This window comes from Taurulus bubalis, assembly GCF_910589615.1.
Source record: "Taurulus bubalis genome assembly, chromosome: 7".
NCBI lineage: Eukaryota > Metazoa > Chordata > Actinopteri > Perciformes > Cottidae > Taurulus > Taurulus bubalis.
Genome location: NC_136595.1, coordinates 18,363,090 through 18,380,653, shown reverse-complemented (window position 1 = coordinate 18,380,653; position 17,564 = coordinate 18,363,090). Strand labels below are relative to the sequence as shown.

General features: G+C 39.0%; 1 protein-coding gene across 1 annotated transcript in view; it reads right to left on the bottom strand.

Moving 5' to 3' along the window:
* Positions 1-17,564, bottom strand: part of adgrl2a (adhesion G protein-coupled receptor L2a) — a gene marked incomplete at its 5' end in the record, with an annotated part of 69,388 nt that overhangs the window by 31,861 nt on the left and 19,963 nt on the right. The window contains 2 exons of the mRNA XM_079221330.1: positions 1,275-2,075; positions 8,420-8,529. Coding sequence (XP_079077456.1) covers positions 1,275-2,075; positions 8,420-8,529 — 911 coding nt within the window. The remainder of the gene's footprint in view (positions 1-1,274; positions 2,076-8,419; positions 8,530-17,564) is intronic.

Here is a 17,564-nt window from a genome sequence, read left to right as displayed (position 1 = left end):
ATCATCACTTTTCAAGCAGCTGTCTGCAAATGCAAGGTACTGCTTCGTACTGATTCTTATTTGAATTCTGTCTGTGTGACATTATGTTTTGTGCTAGAATAAAACAGGGACACACCTTGGTTGTAGCGAATTCTTCTGCTCCAAATGCACTTATGATATGCAAATATTTAATTAAAACAAATCTGTCTAGTATCTGTCTTATTGGCAGTTGAGATACTTCAAACATGTTATTCAGACTTGGAAAAATGAATAAATAAAACTTTTTATTTTCCTGTTCCCCATAATTGTTGCAGTATTCTACTCAATGTCACAGCTGCATGTTCATTTTGTTCATCCAACCGGGAGGAGGTTCTTTGTTACAGTAAAGCCTGGCTATGGATGCTGTTCCACTGTCTGAGCCCGATTTAGCAGCGCATGTCCTATCAATACAACAGTAGATGAGCAAACACGTAATAAATATTGAGCTCTTGGATAATCTGTGGAAAAGTTGCTTGACCTCTGTGGCTCATCACTGACTGCGTTGAGCATTACGTGGACTTAGGACTCGGGGTGTGGAGGGGATTAGGATAATTACTGTTATTATATTCTCAGGGTAAGGACTATCGCAGGCCTAGGCTAGCCTCCCCTCAGCTCTTGACAGCTAAATTAAAAACATACGCTGCTGATGTGACCCTGGATGATTGATCCTTCTCCCTTGTGTCTACCATCTCTCTTAGACAGAACCTTGAATCCTTACACTCCGTCTACAGAGTGTAAAGTACTATTTTTTAATGACCGATAGAGATTTGGAGTTTCAGTATTACTTGGGGAATGATCTAACCTTGCCCCAGGACAGACTTTGCACCTGTCCGGGCTTGTATGTTTCCAAAGGTAAAAGTATATCTCTCTCTTCCTGTCATACTCTTTCTAAAAAAAAGGGATATGCTAGAAGGGGTCCCTTGAGCCTTAGCACCAGGGATTCAGGGAAGGCCAGGATGGTAAACCTCCCCAAATTCCCTAGATACTGATTCCTTTATGATATGGTAACTGGCTTCGAGGTGTTGTTTACCACAGAGTCCCACTCACTTCACCCCTCGAGATGCTTTCCTACACTCCAAAGCTTCCGCAACATATCTAGCACATATTATATTTTCTAAATTAAAAATCAGTCAGCTGTAACACTTGATACAAAGATGTGAAATACCAGAGGAATATCAAAGCACACTTGAGAGCGACTAAAATCGAGATTTACCAATATTGTCTGGAAAATAAATGATTGGGGTCTGGGTTCTTACCATGTGCTGGATCAGGTGGGCCAAACTCCAGGTTGTATCTCAGGATGTAAAAATTATTCCACACATAGAGCTGGTTATCTCGCGGATTGTATTCCACAGCTGCAATGTACTGGTACTGGTTGGGAAAGTGGATGTCAACGTATTCCCCACGGTTCTGTTTGGTATTGTAAATGTAGTCGATCAGGCTCTTGCTGACCTCACTTTCATTGTCTTCGTAGGTGGAGCGGACCACATACAGTACTCCACAAACCATGAAGGCATTGGAGGCTGAGCGCTTATCATAGGTCGTGTCCCAGGTTGCCTCAAACCGTAGCGTGTAGGGGTTCAACTGGCTGATTACGATCATGCCGTTGTTCTGCTCGGTGGCATAGATCACCCACAGCCCATTCTCATCTACTGCCAGGTCAATGTCTGTTTTGCCACCCCACTTGTAGGGCGACGTGTCGTGGTAGTTGGCATTATTGATGATCGCCTCACCGCTTTTGATTCGAGTCCGCAGGTCAAACTTCACAATGTTGCGCGTGCGCTCTTTGTTGAAAAACACGGCACCGTCGTAGACCACAAATCCAGTCCCATCCACCCGGTGGGGCAGCTTGTAGGTGATGGTTTGCCGGGCGTTTTGGAAGTCATCCAAGGAGGAATACTCAATGAGAGTGTCTGTCCTATAAGGAGTCCAAGGCATGAAGTAGATTTTGTCGCCAGCTTGCAGGGGGTCTTTGCACCAGGAACCCGCTTGTTGCTCCGCTTCAAATAGAAAGGAAGGTTCACCGACAGCTTTCAGAGTCCCAGGACAAAGAAAAACTAGCAATGGGAGAAGAGTAGAATAAGAAACAGACACAGGTTAACATATGCAAATTAAAATCATACAAAACTACATGTAATGTTCATATAATCTCTAATGTCTTCATTTTGTTTTACAGGTTGTCGACGATGAGTAAGGACAGACACACATTAAAGAGTGGCCAAAACACAACTAACATCTATAGCCAATATTCACAAGCAGAATAAGGATTTTGGTTTTGTGCATAGAAAGATAAAACAAAGGAATAGAAAAGTTATTATACATTATGTTTAAATATATAAAAGTAGTCTGAAACAAAAAGGAGCTTGGCCTCATAGACATTTACTGTTGGGAGTAGAACACAAATGAGGGGAAAAAGAACAGAAACAAAACTTAACAAAACAATTGGTCCTGTGAACAAAAAAAATGCAGCCAACTAAAATCACTTGGCAACAGACGGGAGAGGTTACGAGAGAGCAGGAGTCAGCACAATCGGTAAAATGTTTGCGTGTACTTAGATGTGTCTAGGTTACCACCAATTCTACTGTATATACCTGAGAGGCTTGTCATTACGAAGTGGTGCAAATGTCACAAGCATTCAAATAAAAAATGTCCGTAAGGGTCTCTTGAGGTGTTTTGGCTGGTGCTCTGAGGCATAGGAGGCATACGAATCAACAGAGAAAAGAGCAGCAAGTGGTCAAGTGAGGATAATGGGGAGAAAAGTGAACAAGAGGGAAGCGGGGGGCTTGGAGAGAAAAGGGGACAGTAGAAAGCAATAGCTTGGAAAAAGGGGCCAAGAAACACTGTTACCATGGCATGCTATGGAAAAGGGGTTGTGAGCCAGGCAATATGAGATTCTGCTGAGTAGCAAAAGCTCCCAGAGAGAATGATGAGAGGAAGCCCCTTATGGACGGCAGCCAATACGCCCTCATTTACATCTTTTGGCTGCTTGTGTGTCGTCTTTTTTACGGCCAACTCCACTTCCCTTGTTGCACTACACTGGCCGTTAACATTACAGCTCGGGGGATTCTGACGATAACGTCTGCGATGGGTTTGTAGGGGCCACCATGGGAAAATAGGTAGTTTACAACCAGATGCCACAAAACAAGGAGCTAGGGTTTTGGATTGTGTCTGTTATTTACCTTTTTGCTCCACTTCTATTTTAAGCGTTGGAAGAGAGAATGAAAAGGGTGCAAGGGGGAAAAAAAGAGATTAATATGAATTAACTGTCATAGCTATGATTACATATGCAAAAACACGTTATGAGACATGGACAAAGACCTATGCAGAGAAAGTAGGAAAGTTGTAAGAAAGGTGACACTCAGCCGTCAAGGTCCTGTTTTAGAAAAAAAGATGGATTAGAACATTGAAAATAATAAATTACACTATTTGGTTTATGGCACAGTGGTGGATGGATTTAGTCTTTGATAGACAGCCAATTCCCTGCAAGTATGAGCGATTGCAAAGGCATAACTTCTGACATTCAGAAATTAAATAAATAATGTATATTTGTTGGATAAATAAGTAGGAAATTCTGACATTCAAATTGAAAATTACAAACAAATACATAAAAAGTATCAACCTTTAGTTATATAAATTGTTGAAAAGAGTATTTGTGAATAGAAACATGTTTGAGACTCAAAGCTATTTTTTGTCTGTCTGAGTGTTTGTATAGTTAGCCGTTATGTACTTTTCTTGTTGAGGGTAACATTTAGCGCAACCTTATACACTGAAAATAACATTATTGAAAGAAAGAGAGACTTAAACCCATCCTTCGAATACTACATGATACACAAGTGTTGTATTGCATTATTTTATTAATGTATGTGTATTATAATTGACCATGTTGCTTTCAAACTGAGGTCTGTGGTAATCCACCCACCACCATTAACCAAACATAGTGCCACGAAAAAGAATCAAAACAAAAGTTCCTGTTTCTAATTTGCTTCTTTTTTTTTTTAAGAAAGTTAAATATACAGCAGTACACTTTTTTTTTTAAATACATTTAGATTTTAATACAATTCAGGACTAATGCCTACAAACGGTCTGCTATAAATTAGTCAACATGTGCACATTCAAACTAGTCACCAAAGAAGCATTGATCTGAAATGTTTACGGCTGATTTGCAAAACATATCCTCTCAAAATTTAAAAAGTTTAATTAATTTCAAATGAATTGGTATTGCATGAAAACGACCATCTTAGTTTTAACTGCAACATCAAGACTGAAGATTCCTAAAAACACATTTTCAACAAATTTACAGAATTCTTGGGAAAAGACTATTCTCAGGTTAGTCCGAAGCCTAGGTCAGACAAAGAGGTCCAAACGGGAACAGTTGAGATAAATAATTGGTCTGCCTGCTGTTCAATAAGATTCACTTCCTCGAACTGTGTCAAGAAAAGCTTGGTAAAACATTTTTATTTTATTTTATTATTATTATTTTTTTTTAAATGCTCAAACATTTACTATTATTACAAGCTTGGGGCTTTCTACTAAAACTTGATTGTATCAACTAATTGATTAGTTGACAAAACTTTAACCAGGAAATAAAGTGTATTTTATTTCATTGTTATAAAACGTATTTGCCTTAAAAAGTCATTTCTATAAACATGGACTTATTCAGGCACATTGCTATTAAATATTGGTTTATTTTAAATTATTTTTTACCAACAAAATAGCAACCTTTTTGTTACTAATGGAAATGTTTATTTCCAAAGCACAGACTGCATGCGTCAGTTCTTCTGCCCTTTCCTCTTTTGGTTTTTGTCTGTCTCAGATTTCAGTCTCGGATATCTTCACAATACAAAGGCTCAACAACAGCGGGCTTGCAAAGATCAATGTTGAAACACTAAATGTACACATTTTGGGCCAGTTTGCACCGTGGGATAATGTTAGCAATTGTAAACTAAGTTCCCCTTGAATCCTGCAACTATCCAGCTCCAATTAGAGCAGGTTCATATTACAGCTTGGATCGGTTATAATTGTTGAGTCTGACCTAGGCTTCAGTGGCAAAAAAAGAGCAGTGGAAAGTAGAGATTCAGAAGGATCCGTAAATGAATGCACGCCATTCTGCAGAAGAAATTAAAGTGTGCTGTAGCTAACTAAGAGATTAAACACTGGTAAGAGGCAAACACATTAACAACAGTTGAGTTCTCAGCCACATAGAACAAAAGAGGCGAGAAGAGGACAGGGAGAGATGTTGTGAATAAAACCTGGAAAGAAAAGGAGAACACGTGACGGAAAGATGATGTTAGTAGAAATGAAAAATATAGAAATTGAAATCAGTGTGATCAGAAATCAGTCAGTAGATGAAGAAAGTGAGTCAGATAGCCGAGGAAGTTTCCTGCAGATTGCACAGGGGAAGGGAAGAGAGTCAGTCACTTTAAATATAGCAACATTAAAACAGACAAACATGAGACACATGCCAACCCACACTAACCCCAAAGATCCTTAACTATCTCCACTAGACATTGAAGATTTTCTATTGAATTTCTGCTTTCTAAATTAAATTATAATGACTATTAATAATCAGGTGAACTGTCTTTATATGAATGGATGTCTGCTGTCAACTGCAGACTCTGCTAGTGGCTGCAGTGTTTGATTTAAATTAAAGCATCATGTAAGCTACACTAAAGAGAGCAAAAATGGGAAACAACTGAACATAAAAAAACACCAAAGGGGACCCAAAAATCATGCCGTTACAGTTTAACTTTAATTTTCATAATCTCGCCATCGCTGTCACATGGAGCTGGAGGGGGTTACAGGCATTAGAATGTGATGGAAAATGGAAAAATTAGCATTAAGGACTGTTTATGCCCACTTGCGGCGTCTCTACATTTTTGCAAGGGTACAATAGGAATGGAAACCCTTTTTTCTGTTTATTTCCCGGCATTTTTCAAAAATGGCTTTTATAGAGCATTCTTAATGAAGAAACGGCTCTGCTTTTACGTTGCCTGATTCAAGCAATTACTAGAGCCAATTCAGACGGTGACTCAGTGCCAGGTGAAGGCAAAATTCACATCCTTGGCTGGAAAATGAATATAATGTTGCTAATGAGGGCAGTTCATGACAAGAACCAAATTATGAAGCCAAAAGTTGTTTCAAAGGCCACTTGCACAGAAGTGAAACATCCCAAATTGCTTGTGTGATTATGCAAAGGCTTAGACAATATAATTAATGAATTAAGTACTGCACTATACACACTCAGTCATAGAGACAGAAAACAACTGTTTATCATATTATGTTATTAAACGGCTGGCCATATTTCATGGCACAGACAGACTTTGAGGGGCAGCAGTTACAAGCCGAAATGAGGACACTTGTCCCATCGTTGATCAGCTTAATGGAGATTTAATACGTCGCCTTGCAAAACAACTTCTCAAGTCTTGTATCCCACCAAATCCAGGGGATCCTAAGCTCCTGAACCACTGCAATGTTTTTAATCACAAATCTTGGTATTTGGCACACGATCTATTCCACCCGAAAACTAGAAAACGGTAGTAAGATCTTGGCTATCCCATGTGCAAACTGTAGAAAGGGTTTGCTCTGGTGTGGAAAAGCTCAGTAAATCTTCCCCTATGACTGCCTTTCTCTGCACTAGTCTGACTCTACAAAATGATCTTGGGTATAGTATATGGATTGTATTTTGGGGAAGAGGAGACAGAGGATTGGTAAGAGGGAGAAAAAAAACATAACACGGAACTTGCCTATGAATCACAATCTATCACAGTTTACAACAGGACTGGAGTGGGAAAGGCTTAACTGGTCTTGTGTGGACTGGGTCAGACTGGGAGAACACTAAGCACTTACCAGGGCAGTTGCGATAGGATACATTCTGTGTTCTTGGTCCTATTCTGGGTGGGCATGGACCTTGAGAAGCAAAAAGACGGGGCTACAGACATGCATTGTTTGAAACTGCTGAGAGTGAAATGAGGACCTGTTTAGAGTTTTTTGTGAAAAAGACTTTGCCTGGACTGAGAGTCCTTGGGCAGAAGTGTATTTTTCACCACATTACAGCAGTCTTGACTGTTTCCTGTGCAAGGAGGCAAACAAACAGTGTGTGGACATGAGTGCACCTTGATGCTAATCCTACTGTTAAGTTTTGAGGTAACACAGCGAGACATGAAATCAATATTTCACTTAACTATGAGGCGTGTAAAAAACAGTGAGAACAAGCTGTTAGGCATTTAAGGTAAAAGCTACATGATTTGGCTTTGGCTCAATAAGGTGGACTCAACTACTCATTATTGCTTATTCCATTTTTAATTACAGGTCCTCAAAGCCTTGGAGAGGTTAACCTTTAAGTTGTAATGAGTTTCCCCATCTAATGATGACCACTAATGCATTCTGATTCCACACTGAGGGTAACCGCTTGGCCAGGTATATTGCAATGAGCAATGTTGGAGAAATGTGTTGAATTTACAAAAAAATACTGTGGAAGAAAGACGCTTTATTTATATTGTGGCTCAACTTCCCCTTTGAGTCGATTCAAAAGTGAAACACATTTAAAGACAACAATTTACAAAATACTAATGTGAATCTACAAGAGCTGCCAAATACTTCCCACTCTAATTATTTCAGTTCCACCTGATTAGTGATTCTGGCAATTGATCTAAATCTTTGTCATTAATCAGTTTGTAAAGGTTACCTGGGGGAACTTCCTTCACAAATTTCAAATGAACAGCATCTTAAAGGACAAAGGGGGATTTTAATTCAAAGGGCAATCTAAAGATTGTTTGGGAGCAATGAATATTTTAGCATCCACGGAGCAGGCAAAATGTTAACACTATCTCTTTAGATGAAATATTACCTTGTTGACTTATGAGTGGAGCCATTCTGTTCCGTTACATAATGAAACATCTGTTAACATATTTCAACACCTGTTGTATGGATGTATATTAAGCCATCAAGGTGAGCTGTGTTTCGCGCCTGATAGACTCTCCGAACAAGACGAGAGTAATGAAACATCACGGAGAGTCAGCATGACTTCCTCTACCCTCGCTCTATTTGGCTACCTCATAACCAGGCTCGCCGGTCGGCTGGAAACACGGAGCGCACATCAATAATGAAGGCAGTACAGAAAGAGGACCAAAGGGTTTTACAGGTCATATTTCATGAAAAGTTCATGGTGTGACACAGATGGAAGAAGAGACAGAGGAAAATGGTGCTGGAAGGTGTTGCACACAAAGAGAGCAGACTGTCTGGAAAAGGCAGGAGGAAGAAATGATACGGGATATGATACAGAAGAGAGATAGAGAGGATGGGAGTGTGTGTGTGTGTCTGTGTGTGTGTTTGGAGGGGGGGCCGGACGGAGGGGGATGGAGGAGGGAGGGTTTTCAATTCAAGACAGAGGGGTCAAACTTACTGTAGGGCACACACTCATACTGGACCTCCAGGTACTTGTAGGTCCCTGGGCAAGGGTCAGGGAAGACATCTGAACCTGTGATCACGATGCACTGAGTCCGGTTGTTGCACCTGTAAACAAACACATGGAAACAAATTTAGCAAAATCAGTGAAGGGAATTAAACATGTGTTGTTATACTCAGTACTGGCCTTGGGTCTTCTTTGCTGTCTGTATAGTGTAAAAGAGGTCCTTTCTACGCTGTGTTTTTTTCAAGACGTTAGATAATCTGTCTGAATGTGTATGGGCCAATGAAAAAATACAAAAAAGGCTCTGAAACATTTCCCCCCCTTTGCCTTAATACAATATTACATATCTAGTCAATAACTGGCCAAAAGTGTATTATATTCCTGGTCTTCTGAATAAATATTGCAGTTACACGCACCATCTGTTCTTTAACATTCTCCCTGCAAGTGGTGATCAAATTGAATCAAAACTGACGCGTGCGTGTGTGTGTGTGTGTGTGTGTGTGTGTGTGTGTGTGTGTTTTGTTATATACATAACTGCTATCTTGCATAATAACTCTGTGAATACAACTAAACATAGAAGTGAAATGTCCATGAACTGCACGCATGTATCCGCACAGGACTAAAATTGCATCGGGACCTGATGTGATTTGTGGATTTCATCCCCCACATCTGTGTTTGATGCATTTGCACAGAATAAACAAAAGTCTGTGTTTCACTTAAATGTCCCGTCTTATTGATTTGAGCTTGCTCCTTCACTGAATGGGTCTACACATGCTGAGCAGCTAGATGAGGCTCTTGAATGTTCGCTCAAAATGCCATCACGATCAACATTAATAATTTCCACTGCAGCCTCCATAGTTGTCGAACCGGAAGAGCAAAACAAGTTAAATGACCAGAATGAGATGTGTTTTGCAAAATGTATGAAATTTATAATTTGATATTTTTTAAGGGAAACCACCACTTATATATAATTATTAGAAAACACACAGAGGAACTACGGTTTTATTAGCTATCACAGACATAAATATAATGCTTTTTACTTCACCAGCCATGAAGCAGTGTCAAAAGTTAATTTCGGTCGCTGCCTTGAACATCTGGAGAGCAGACATTCTAATTGAGCTTGTGGTGTGCTCTGAAGCCCGGGGAATCGCAGGCGACCGCCCTTTTGCTGTACTGAAATCATGATAATGACATCTATACTCCCGGCAAGCCTACTTTGCTACCAAGGGGACAAAACATTATATTGGCAACGTGAGGAGCCGGATCAATAACTCTGTTCTGCTGATTTAGCAGGAACCAGAGATAATATTTGTTTCGTCTTATCACAGACCAGTGAGCCCATTTACAGCAGATCATTGGAAAACGTATTACTGGTTGCCGTAAATTGTGCTTTGGGTTTTGCCCTTGCTTTTGGGCCGCTGAGGTAATCACCGCTCTGTGTCTAAATGTTAATAATATAATATTAAGTATTGCAGTGGAACAGTTGAAAGTAGCTTCCTGTTGGGATGTATGGCATTGAGCATACGCAGGGAGGGGTGGAAATTGTTTAGCTGTCAGATTGAAAACAACCACATTTTAGCTGCATGCCATGAATGCGTGCAGTGCATTATGGTTTACGGCACACCAAAAATTACTCAGAAACTTAAACAAACGGCTCCTGTGTTGAAATAAAAAAAATGAAATGCACTAAATCACAATAACGGCAGGGAACGAAATTAGCCATTACTTTTTTCTCCTTTTTTTTTAAACAAGAAAAGCAATTCATCCCCCACTACCTCCTGTTCTATTTCTCCCAATCAGCATGTAATACAATTAAAATAGTTCATGCATTTTTTTCTCCAAATACATTTGATAGAGAATTTTTTTTTGAATTTTAACAAAATCATAAAAGTATTATTTGTTTTGCTTTTGGCAATGTTCAAGCAGGTTGTTTTTTTGTTTGTTTTTTAACACATAGCCATAATGACACTATCTGTGTCAATATCTGTGTGTGTGCATCTGTGTTTATTGAAGGTCTCAAGGGGCATTCCACTTTATTAATGACCCTCACGTGTGATACCAGATGACAATATCAGCATATTGTATTTGTTTTTATGGAAATGCATTCCATGAATTACTGTTTGGGAATTAAAACAGGCACCTCATGCTGGGCCCATAATACGCCGCTTGTTTTTGTGGGTAATATTTCATGACTCCGCAGCACTTTCCATATATTATATGGTCACTTTGATGATTCTGTCCCCTTGCTCATGCATACGCATATCATGCAGGAGCAATATAAATTACAGTGCTTTATCTAACAGATTCCAATGAGACTGTGAAATGACTGCCTGGATTATATTAGGCATATGAAACAGAATAATATCAAAAATAAAATTCATGACACTAATGAGACATAGACCTGCCATCGTTTCTCAGGCAAATGTATTAAACAACAGGACATAAGCACTGGGGAAAAAAACACCTCATATTTCTTTGGAAACAATGTTGACATAAGTGTTGATAGCTCTTTCTGATATATTGCCCTAATTTTAGAGCTGTGGAGCAGGAGTGCCCTGCGCTATTGGGATTGTGCGACTCTGATTCCTTCTCATCCGTGAAACCTTGAGCGTCTCTCGAGACCAAGTGAAAAAGCCCGAATCACTTCTCCTATGCATAAGTCCTAGCCCTCAGTTTGAGAGAGAACATGTAATTGAAATTCCACCCATAAAAAGTTCAGCATTTGGGCCTGCAAGGGCACAGGTCTCACAGTGCACACTAATTAAATACATGTAAAATATGATATCTCTGACAATCTTTTGATACTCTAAGGCTACATGGTAATTAATCATGTACATAATGAATATTAAGTCAAAGGAAGATTTTCTCCACTTTCCTCCACACTTAAACGTTCTATTTCTATAAATACCTCGACTGTTCAACAGGATTTTACGCAAGAAGAAAAAGTGTAGAGAGTATTTTTTGATCTTGTTATCCAAGAGAAATAATAATTAGCCATTTGGAAAAGGAGATCCGTATGAAGTAAAAAAGAAGGTTGACAATTTAGCAGTGACATTACCAAGTTGTGTGGTGATATATTTGTATGAGCTTATATCAATAAATACACAATGCTATATTTTTATTTTATTTCGACAAAATGGTCAAACCAAGTCTAAAACAGGTGTGACATGATTTAACAAAGTCTTGCCCAACATGACGTTTGGTTTACAGAGCTCCACACCCTGAATATGACTCGAGGTTTAAAGTCCACAGTGGCTAAAATCCTGAAGCTGTATCTACCTATCAATTACTTTATAATATATTTATTTAAAAATAAAAAATAAAAATGTTCAGTGACAAAAAAATAGTCGTGACTCGTGACATAATTTATTCTTGACGCAAAACTAAAATGAGAGCAGGATGGAGCTACTTTCTGCCTTGATTGCCTTCATTTTCCCAACCAGCCTGTTAATCACACTGAAGTATTCCAAAAGTAATCCCATCACATCTCTGACCTTTTGGGAGAGGCAGACATCAGTACAATTAGAGTGTCACAGAAAATGCTGTTTGGATTTGGTGCAAATCTCCTTTAAAAATGAGCACTCCCTGCTGACAGCGGGAATGGGTGCGATAAGACGCCAACAAGGTGTAACTGATAGCACTCCTGATACCATGTTTCCACATGCAATTTAACCTTTTCACTGCCATCATAAAGCATGTCAGGAGGGTAATTGGACTTGAATGCAATGTGCCAAATACATAATAAATTGACAATAAAAAAATCTACTAATTATATTTCCTGTAACAAACCATACCACAAAAAAAATGAGGACTGTAATCTAGATTTTTTTTCCACTAATCCCTCATCAGGTATATTATAATGCCATTTTAATCAATGCTGCTGTATAAGCTCGCAACGGGGCTGAGACATTGTACTCAAAACTGTGTAAAATTAAGTTTCAAGTATATTTTTAACAAAATGTACAAATGTAATTTATTTAGTGAAGAAGACACACTGGCCAATATTAGCTCATATAATATGCAATACAGAAATTCTAAAGACATGTTTGAGGTACACGTAGGAACACTGTTCGCTTTACATAGTTTGCCCACCAGAAAACAAAAATGTCTTTCTGCAAAATGCTTATTACACATCTTGGTTACAAATAGCAAATATTGACATGAAACAATAAAACAAATGTAAACTCTATGATCTATGTTTTCAGTATTCAAAGGACTACACCTACCAAGTTGACCATCATTATGAATGGTCTTGCCTTTATTACTTTCATTGCACTGCTTTTAAATTGAAACAGTCATGGAGGTCTCTCATGATGTGACACGTCATGTGCTGCTGATGACACGTCTAGTTCAGACTAAAGACAAGATGCACCTAAATTTCCGAATCCTCGAATGTTCTGCCCCTACTGCTCAATTTCTTATCCCTCGACTCTCCGCCGTTCAGGAAGCCGAAGCAGCCATTTGTAATTCAGAATATTAAAAAAAACAGCATCAGCAGTGAAAACAATCGCTGTGTAACTGGAGGAGAAAAGCGACATGAGTGAGGGGAGCACATTTCAGAAAAAGGCACAATCTACTTCCTGGTGCTCCCAGTTTGAATTTCAATCAAATTAGCGTCTCTTAAACTCAAAGTGACCCGTCTAGCTCCATTTCATCTGAAATGCTGATGAGGTTCATGGCATAATTATCAAAGCAGACATCTCTCTCAAAAGGCAAATCTGTTTATAGCAGACAGGCCATTGAAAAATGAAATCATTTCCAGGGCCACAACATGACAATCTGTTGCAAAAAGTACACAAAACAAACACCCAAGCATACACGCTTGATGTCTAATCACCTCCAATATTAGTACATTTAGACCATTTTCTAAGGGGGTTGCCCAATAATGATTCTAATAATAATAATAGGTCGTTAGAAATTAACCATTAGCATCCTGCTTTCAACTTGAGGTCTGACCCAATAACCGGGTAAGACATCCCCGAAAGTTGTAATTACTGTCATATGCTTGTGTTTACACTCTATTTACTGGCACTGCCAATGGTGCTCAATGGGGGGATTCCAGACTCTGGAGGATGTGACTCTCATCCGTCCATCTTATCTATTGATTTTTAAACCAGCCAAGGTATATTGCCGAGCCACTAAAGTCAATAGAAATACTATTGTGACATTCTGCAGGTCTAAATGTGACCTTTATACGGCAGCAGAATGCAATTTTAGCACACCCACGCATGAAGCCAAAGCTACACAGGAATGACATAAAAACAACGCTGATGTTCTGGTGTGGCCGAGACACAGGCCAGATCAAGAACTTGTGACTGGACCCGATTATCCCTGTGCGACCCGGCGAATCTCGAGCAGTTTAACAAAGAGGAACGAGGAGGCAGTGTACAGATGAGCAGAGCTGATAGAGACTCGAGGCAGCAGTGCTGCTCGAGCTGCATCTGTTCAAACGGGACTTGGAAGGAGTGAATACTTGTTCCAAAACAATACTTGTTTTTTTATTTCATAATTGTAATCAATTCAGAACACTTTGTAATATGTTTTCACTTTGATATGAGAGGATTTCTTCTGTCGATCAGAAGTAAAAATACATTTCTATAAATCAAAATGACATCTGCTTTAATTCATCATTTGAAACCATAAAACATGAAGGGGTGCGGGGGGTAATATATTTTACAGACATTGTATTTGACTTTTGTGAACACAAGCAGAATGCAATGCTGGCGGGGAATTTTTTAATTTTAGATGTCAGAGTCGTCAAACTGTATGTACCATGAAAGATTCATATTTACAGATTTCATTTAAAAACATTGGTGAACAAAATTGTTATTCACAGACATTGTTAACACTATTAAGATTGTCAAATAGAGTTCAGCCATATGCCCAAAAATAAATGTCATGTTTATATTGCAATTTTGTTTTAGTAAATTGTCTGAAAACTCAAATGTGTTCCATGATACAATAAACAGACAGACTTGTTTGTTTTGGGGGCGAATACAAATGTAGGTACATCATCAAATTGATGCAAAAGATTCAATAGAAGTTGCGTAAAGTCAGTAATATAAGATGATATAACATGTGTGCCAATATAGTCTTGAGCAGAGAGCAGTTTCATGGCTCATGAACTTGTGTACACCCCGAGCTTAATCTGGATCTTCATGAAATCTTAATCTGCGGCGCTTTAAATAAACACTAACAGAGAGGGAGAACAAGGCTGTGTGCTGTCAGGCGGCAGCAATGGCGCTCCTTGGAGAGCCTCGCAAGCAGTCCTGTCACTGATATAAATAGTGGAAGCAACATCATTTACTCTCCAGAGCTGCATCACATTTATTGACAATTGCATGCTAATATTACTGGGTCATTTCAACATTGCAAGTCAGATGTTAACAACCCTATTAACTTAATAATGTTTGTAAAAAAAAATCTGTCACATTCAAGCTGAGGATATCATTACAAGATAAAACCTTTCAAATACCCAATGGTGAATGGTAATGATCGTTTTAATGATAATGATGAACTAACTAGCCGTCCTCTAATCGCGCAAATGAATTTCACATTGTCTGTTTGAGAGCTATCAGCTTTGATCACTGGTGTCAATGATATGCTCCGTGGAAAACCCACGATCCACAGGCACGGCAGGACCCGGCCATGTTATGTTACTGTAATCAATGACCTTGTTATCCAATACTTCAGATGAAGCTCATTAGTCAAGGAGAAATCAATGGATTTAAGCCATTAGTCAAGATGTGTCATTGTCATCTTTACTACTCCTCAAGCGACTAGATTTAAATAGTAAGTAAGCGCCAGATGGTTTGTGCATGCGCCACTAAATGTATTACAAAACAATACATTTAAATTACAGTTTTAATCTAGTAGTCGTGTGGGCAAGAATGTGTTGTGGCTGCGATCATTATCATTATCATCAGCGCCGATGAGGAAATGTAATTATTAAGAACTAAAAATCTTGAAAAGGAGAACATTAAAAAAAAATCACCTCGCTGAATATTATTATCAATGAATTAATTATTTTAAACTGTACTGCCATGCAGTTTCACATCTGCTGGGGAGGTGTCCACGTGAAAAATTCCTGCACAGATTATCACCCACTTGAGTCAACTAATTGCTTGCAGCTGAATGTTCTAATTGAGCCACAACCGTCCTAGGGCTATTTTCATAAAATCATTGTGCTCATGAATATAATATGCCAGCCAGATATAAAAACAACTTGGAGTGCCAACAGGATCTATCAAACTCAGTGATGCCTCAATCCAATTCTCCACACTTCAGGACCACATTAATTTCGGATGTTTAAAAGTGAACACAGTTTTCCACACAAGTGCTAATGTGATTTTTCCCACACACTTAAATTTGTAGGCCAGGGTAATTATGGCGACAAATAATTTTGGCTCTTCAATCATTTCTTGATGGAGACTGTACAGTTGAAAATACTTTTTTTCCATACACAGTGTGTGTGCAGTGGGTTGCCCCACATATGGAACATTTCAGCTGGGTGAGCCTCAGCGGGAGCCAGAGAGCTGACCAGAGGTTTGACTCGTGGAGAAGTGAAGGGCTCAGACCTTGAAACAAACATTGCATTCCAAATAGGCAGAATAAATTTAAAAAATCACCACATTTCTTGTTTGAGGATCATTATTTTTGGCAGCAGTGGTATTACATTTGCTTCTTATTTTAGTTGATTCCTGTAAATAAATAGACAAGAGATAATAAAAATCACTAATTAGTCCCATATGCAATCTTGGGCATTTGTCAAGCTGTCGTTGAATCTATTTTCATGACTGTTTTAAGTTTCTGCACCGATTATGCAAACACTGCTTTTGTGATATATACCTACATAGGAATTAAACTGGCTTCATTTCACATAAATTAACATAAATACCATAAATCTGCTCCCACACATTCCATGGTGATATATATCACAAGACTGTCACACTGACAAAGGAATGATCTATGTATGGCACTTTATGGAAATATATGCCACTCACTTTTTGCCTTTGTGCTTTTTGGATTTCTTCCTATGGTATCAGATGTGAACTCTTATGAGGTTCTTTTTGTGTGTGTTTTTTTAGCCCATGCGCCTGACAGAGACCGTTTTGTGTCACACGACACTTTCTTCTAACACACATATTTCTCTCCTTGCTCTGAGTACAATAGCATAGCAGTGACATTGAAATGCAAAAAAAAGACATTAGAAATAACATCTGAGCTATGTCCTCTGGCACGATCAGGATATGTATATGAGGAGAGAGCCAGAGTCCTCTGCAGACGCTAGTGGAGAGCCTTTCTACGAGACCGTATGGGATTTGTTGTCAGGTGGCTCCTGCTGGGTCAGTATTTGTGCTTCAGTGGACTGTTTTTTTGTACGAGCAAGGCTGAGGGCAGCGTAATACACGGGGCCACAAGCGGGGAGCAGGCAGGCTGCAGCTTTTCAAGACAGACAACGTGAGTCAGCTATCTGACTTCATCAAATAGGGCTTGACAATAAACCCCCTGAATACAAGGGCTCCACTGTTTTATTTCATTTTTTGTATTTTTTTATTTCCCAAGGCGGCTTGCCAGAGTTGCTGACGGCCTCATACCGTCCAATTTCTCTGTCCGTGGCGCTCATATGTCATTCCATCTCGTGCACTTTGGCTCGGATGGCATCCCTATGTGACAACTGGTCTCATGTATACCGTGTTACCAGTGGAACCCCACTACGCGAGTCTACGCACCTCAGTGGGTACGTTTTCCACAGTAAATCATCCTTCTTTGCACTGAGTGACAGCTGCAGAGACAGTTGCTTTACAATGTGGGACTTCCCTGTGGTCAGTGATCAATCTGCCCTTAATCTGACCAACAGGAGCGCAAATACAGAAGAGCAGTATCATAATGTTCAGGAAATGCCAGGGGTGGGAGATGTATTTAGATAGTGTACTCAAGGAAAAATAACAATAAACCACTATAAAAGTAAAAGTAGTCTTGATGCCAATTTATTTTTTTCAATAATAAATAAGTTATATACTTACATATTATGATTTATGCATCAACATGTAAGCAGTAGTTTATTGTTGTAGTTGGTCAAACTGGAGCAAGTTTTTACTATTTTATACATAATATTTAATCATATGCTTTGTATGTA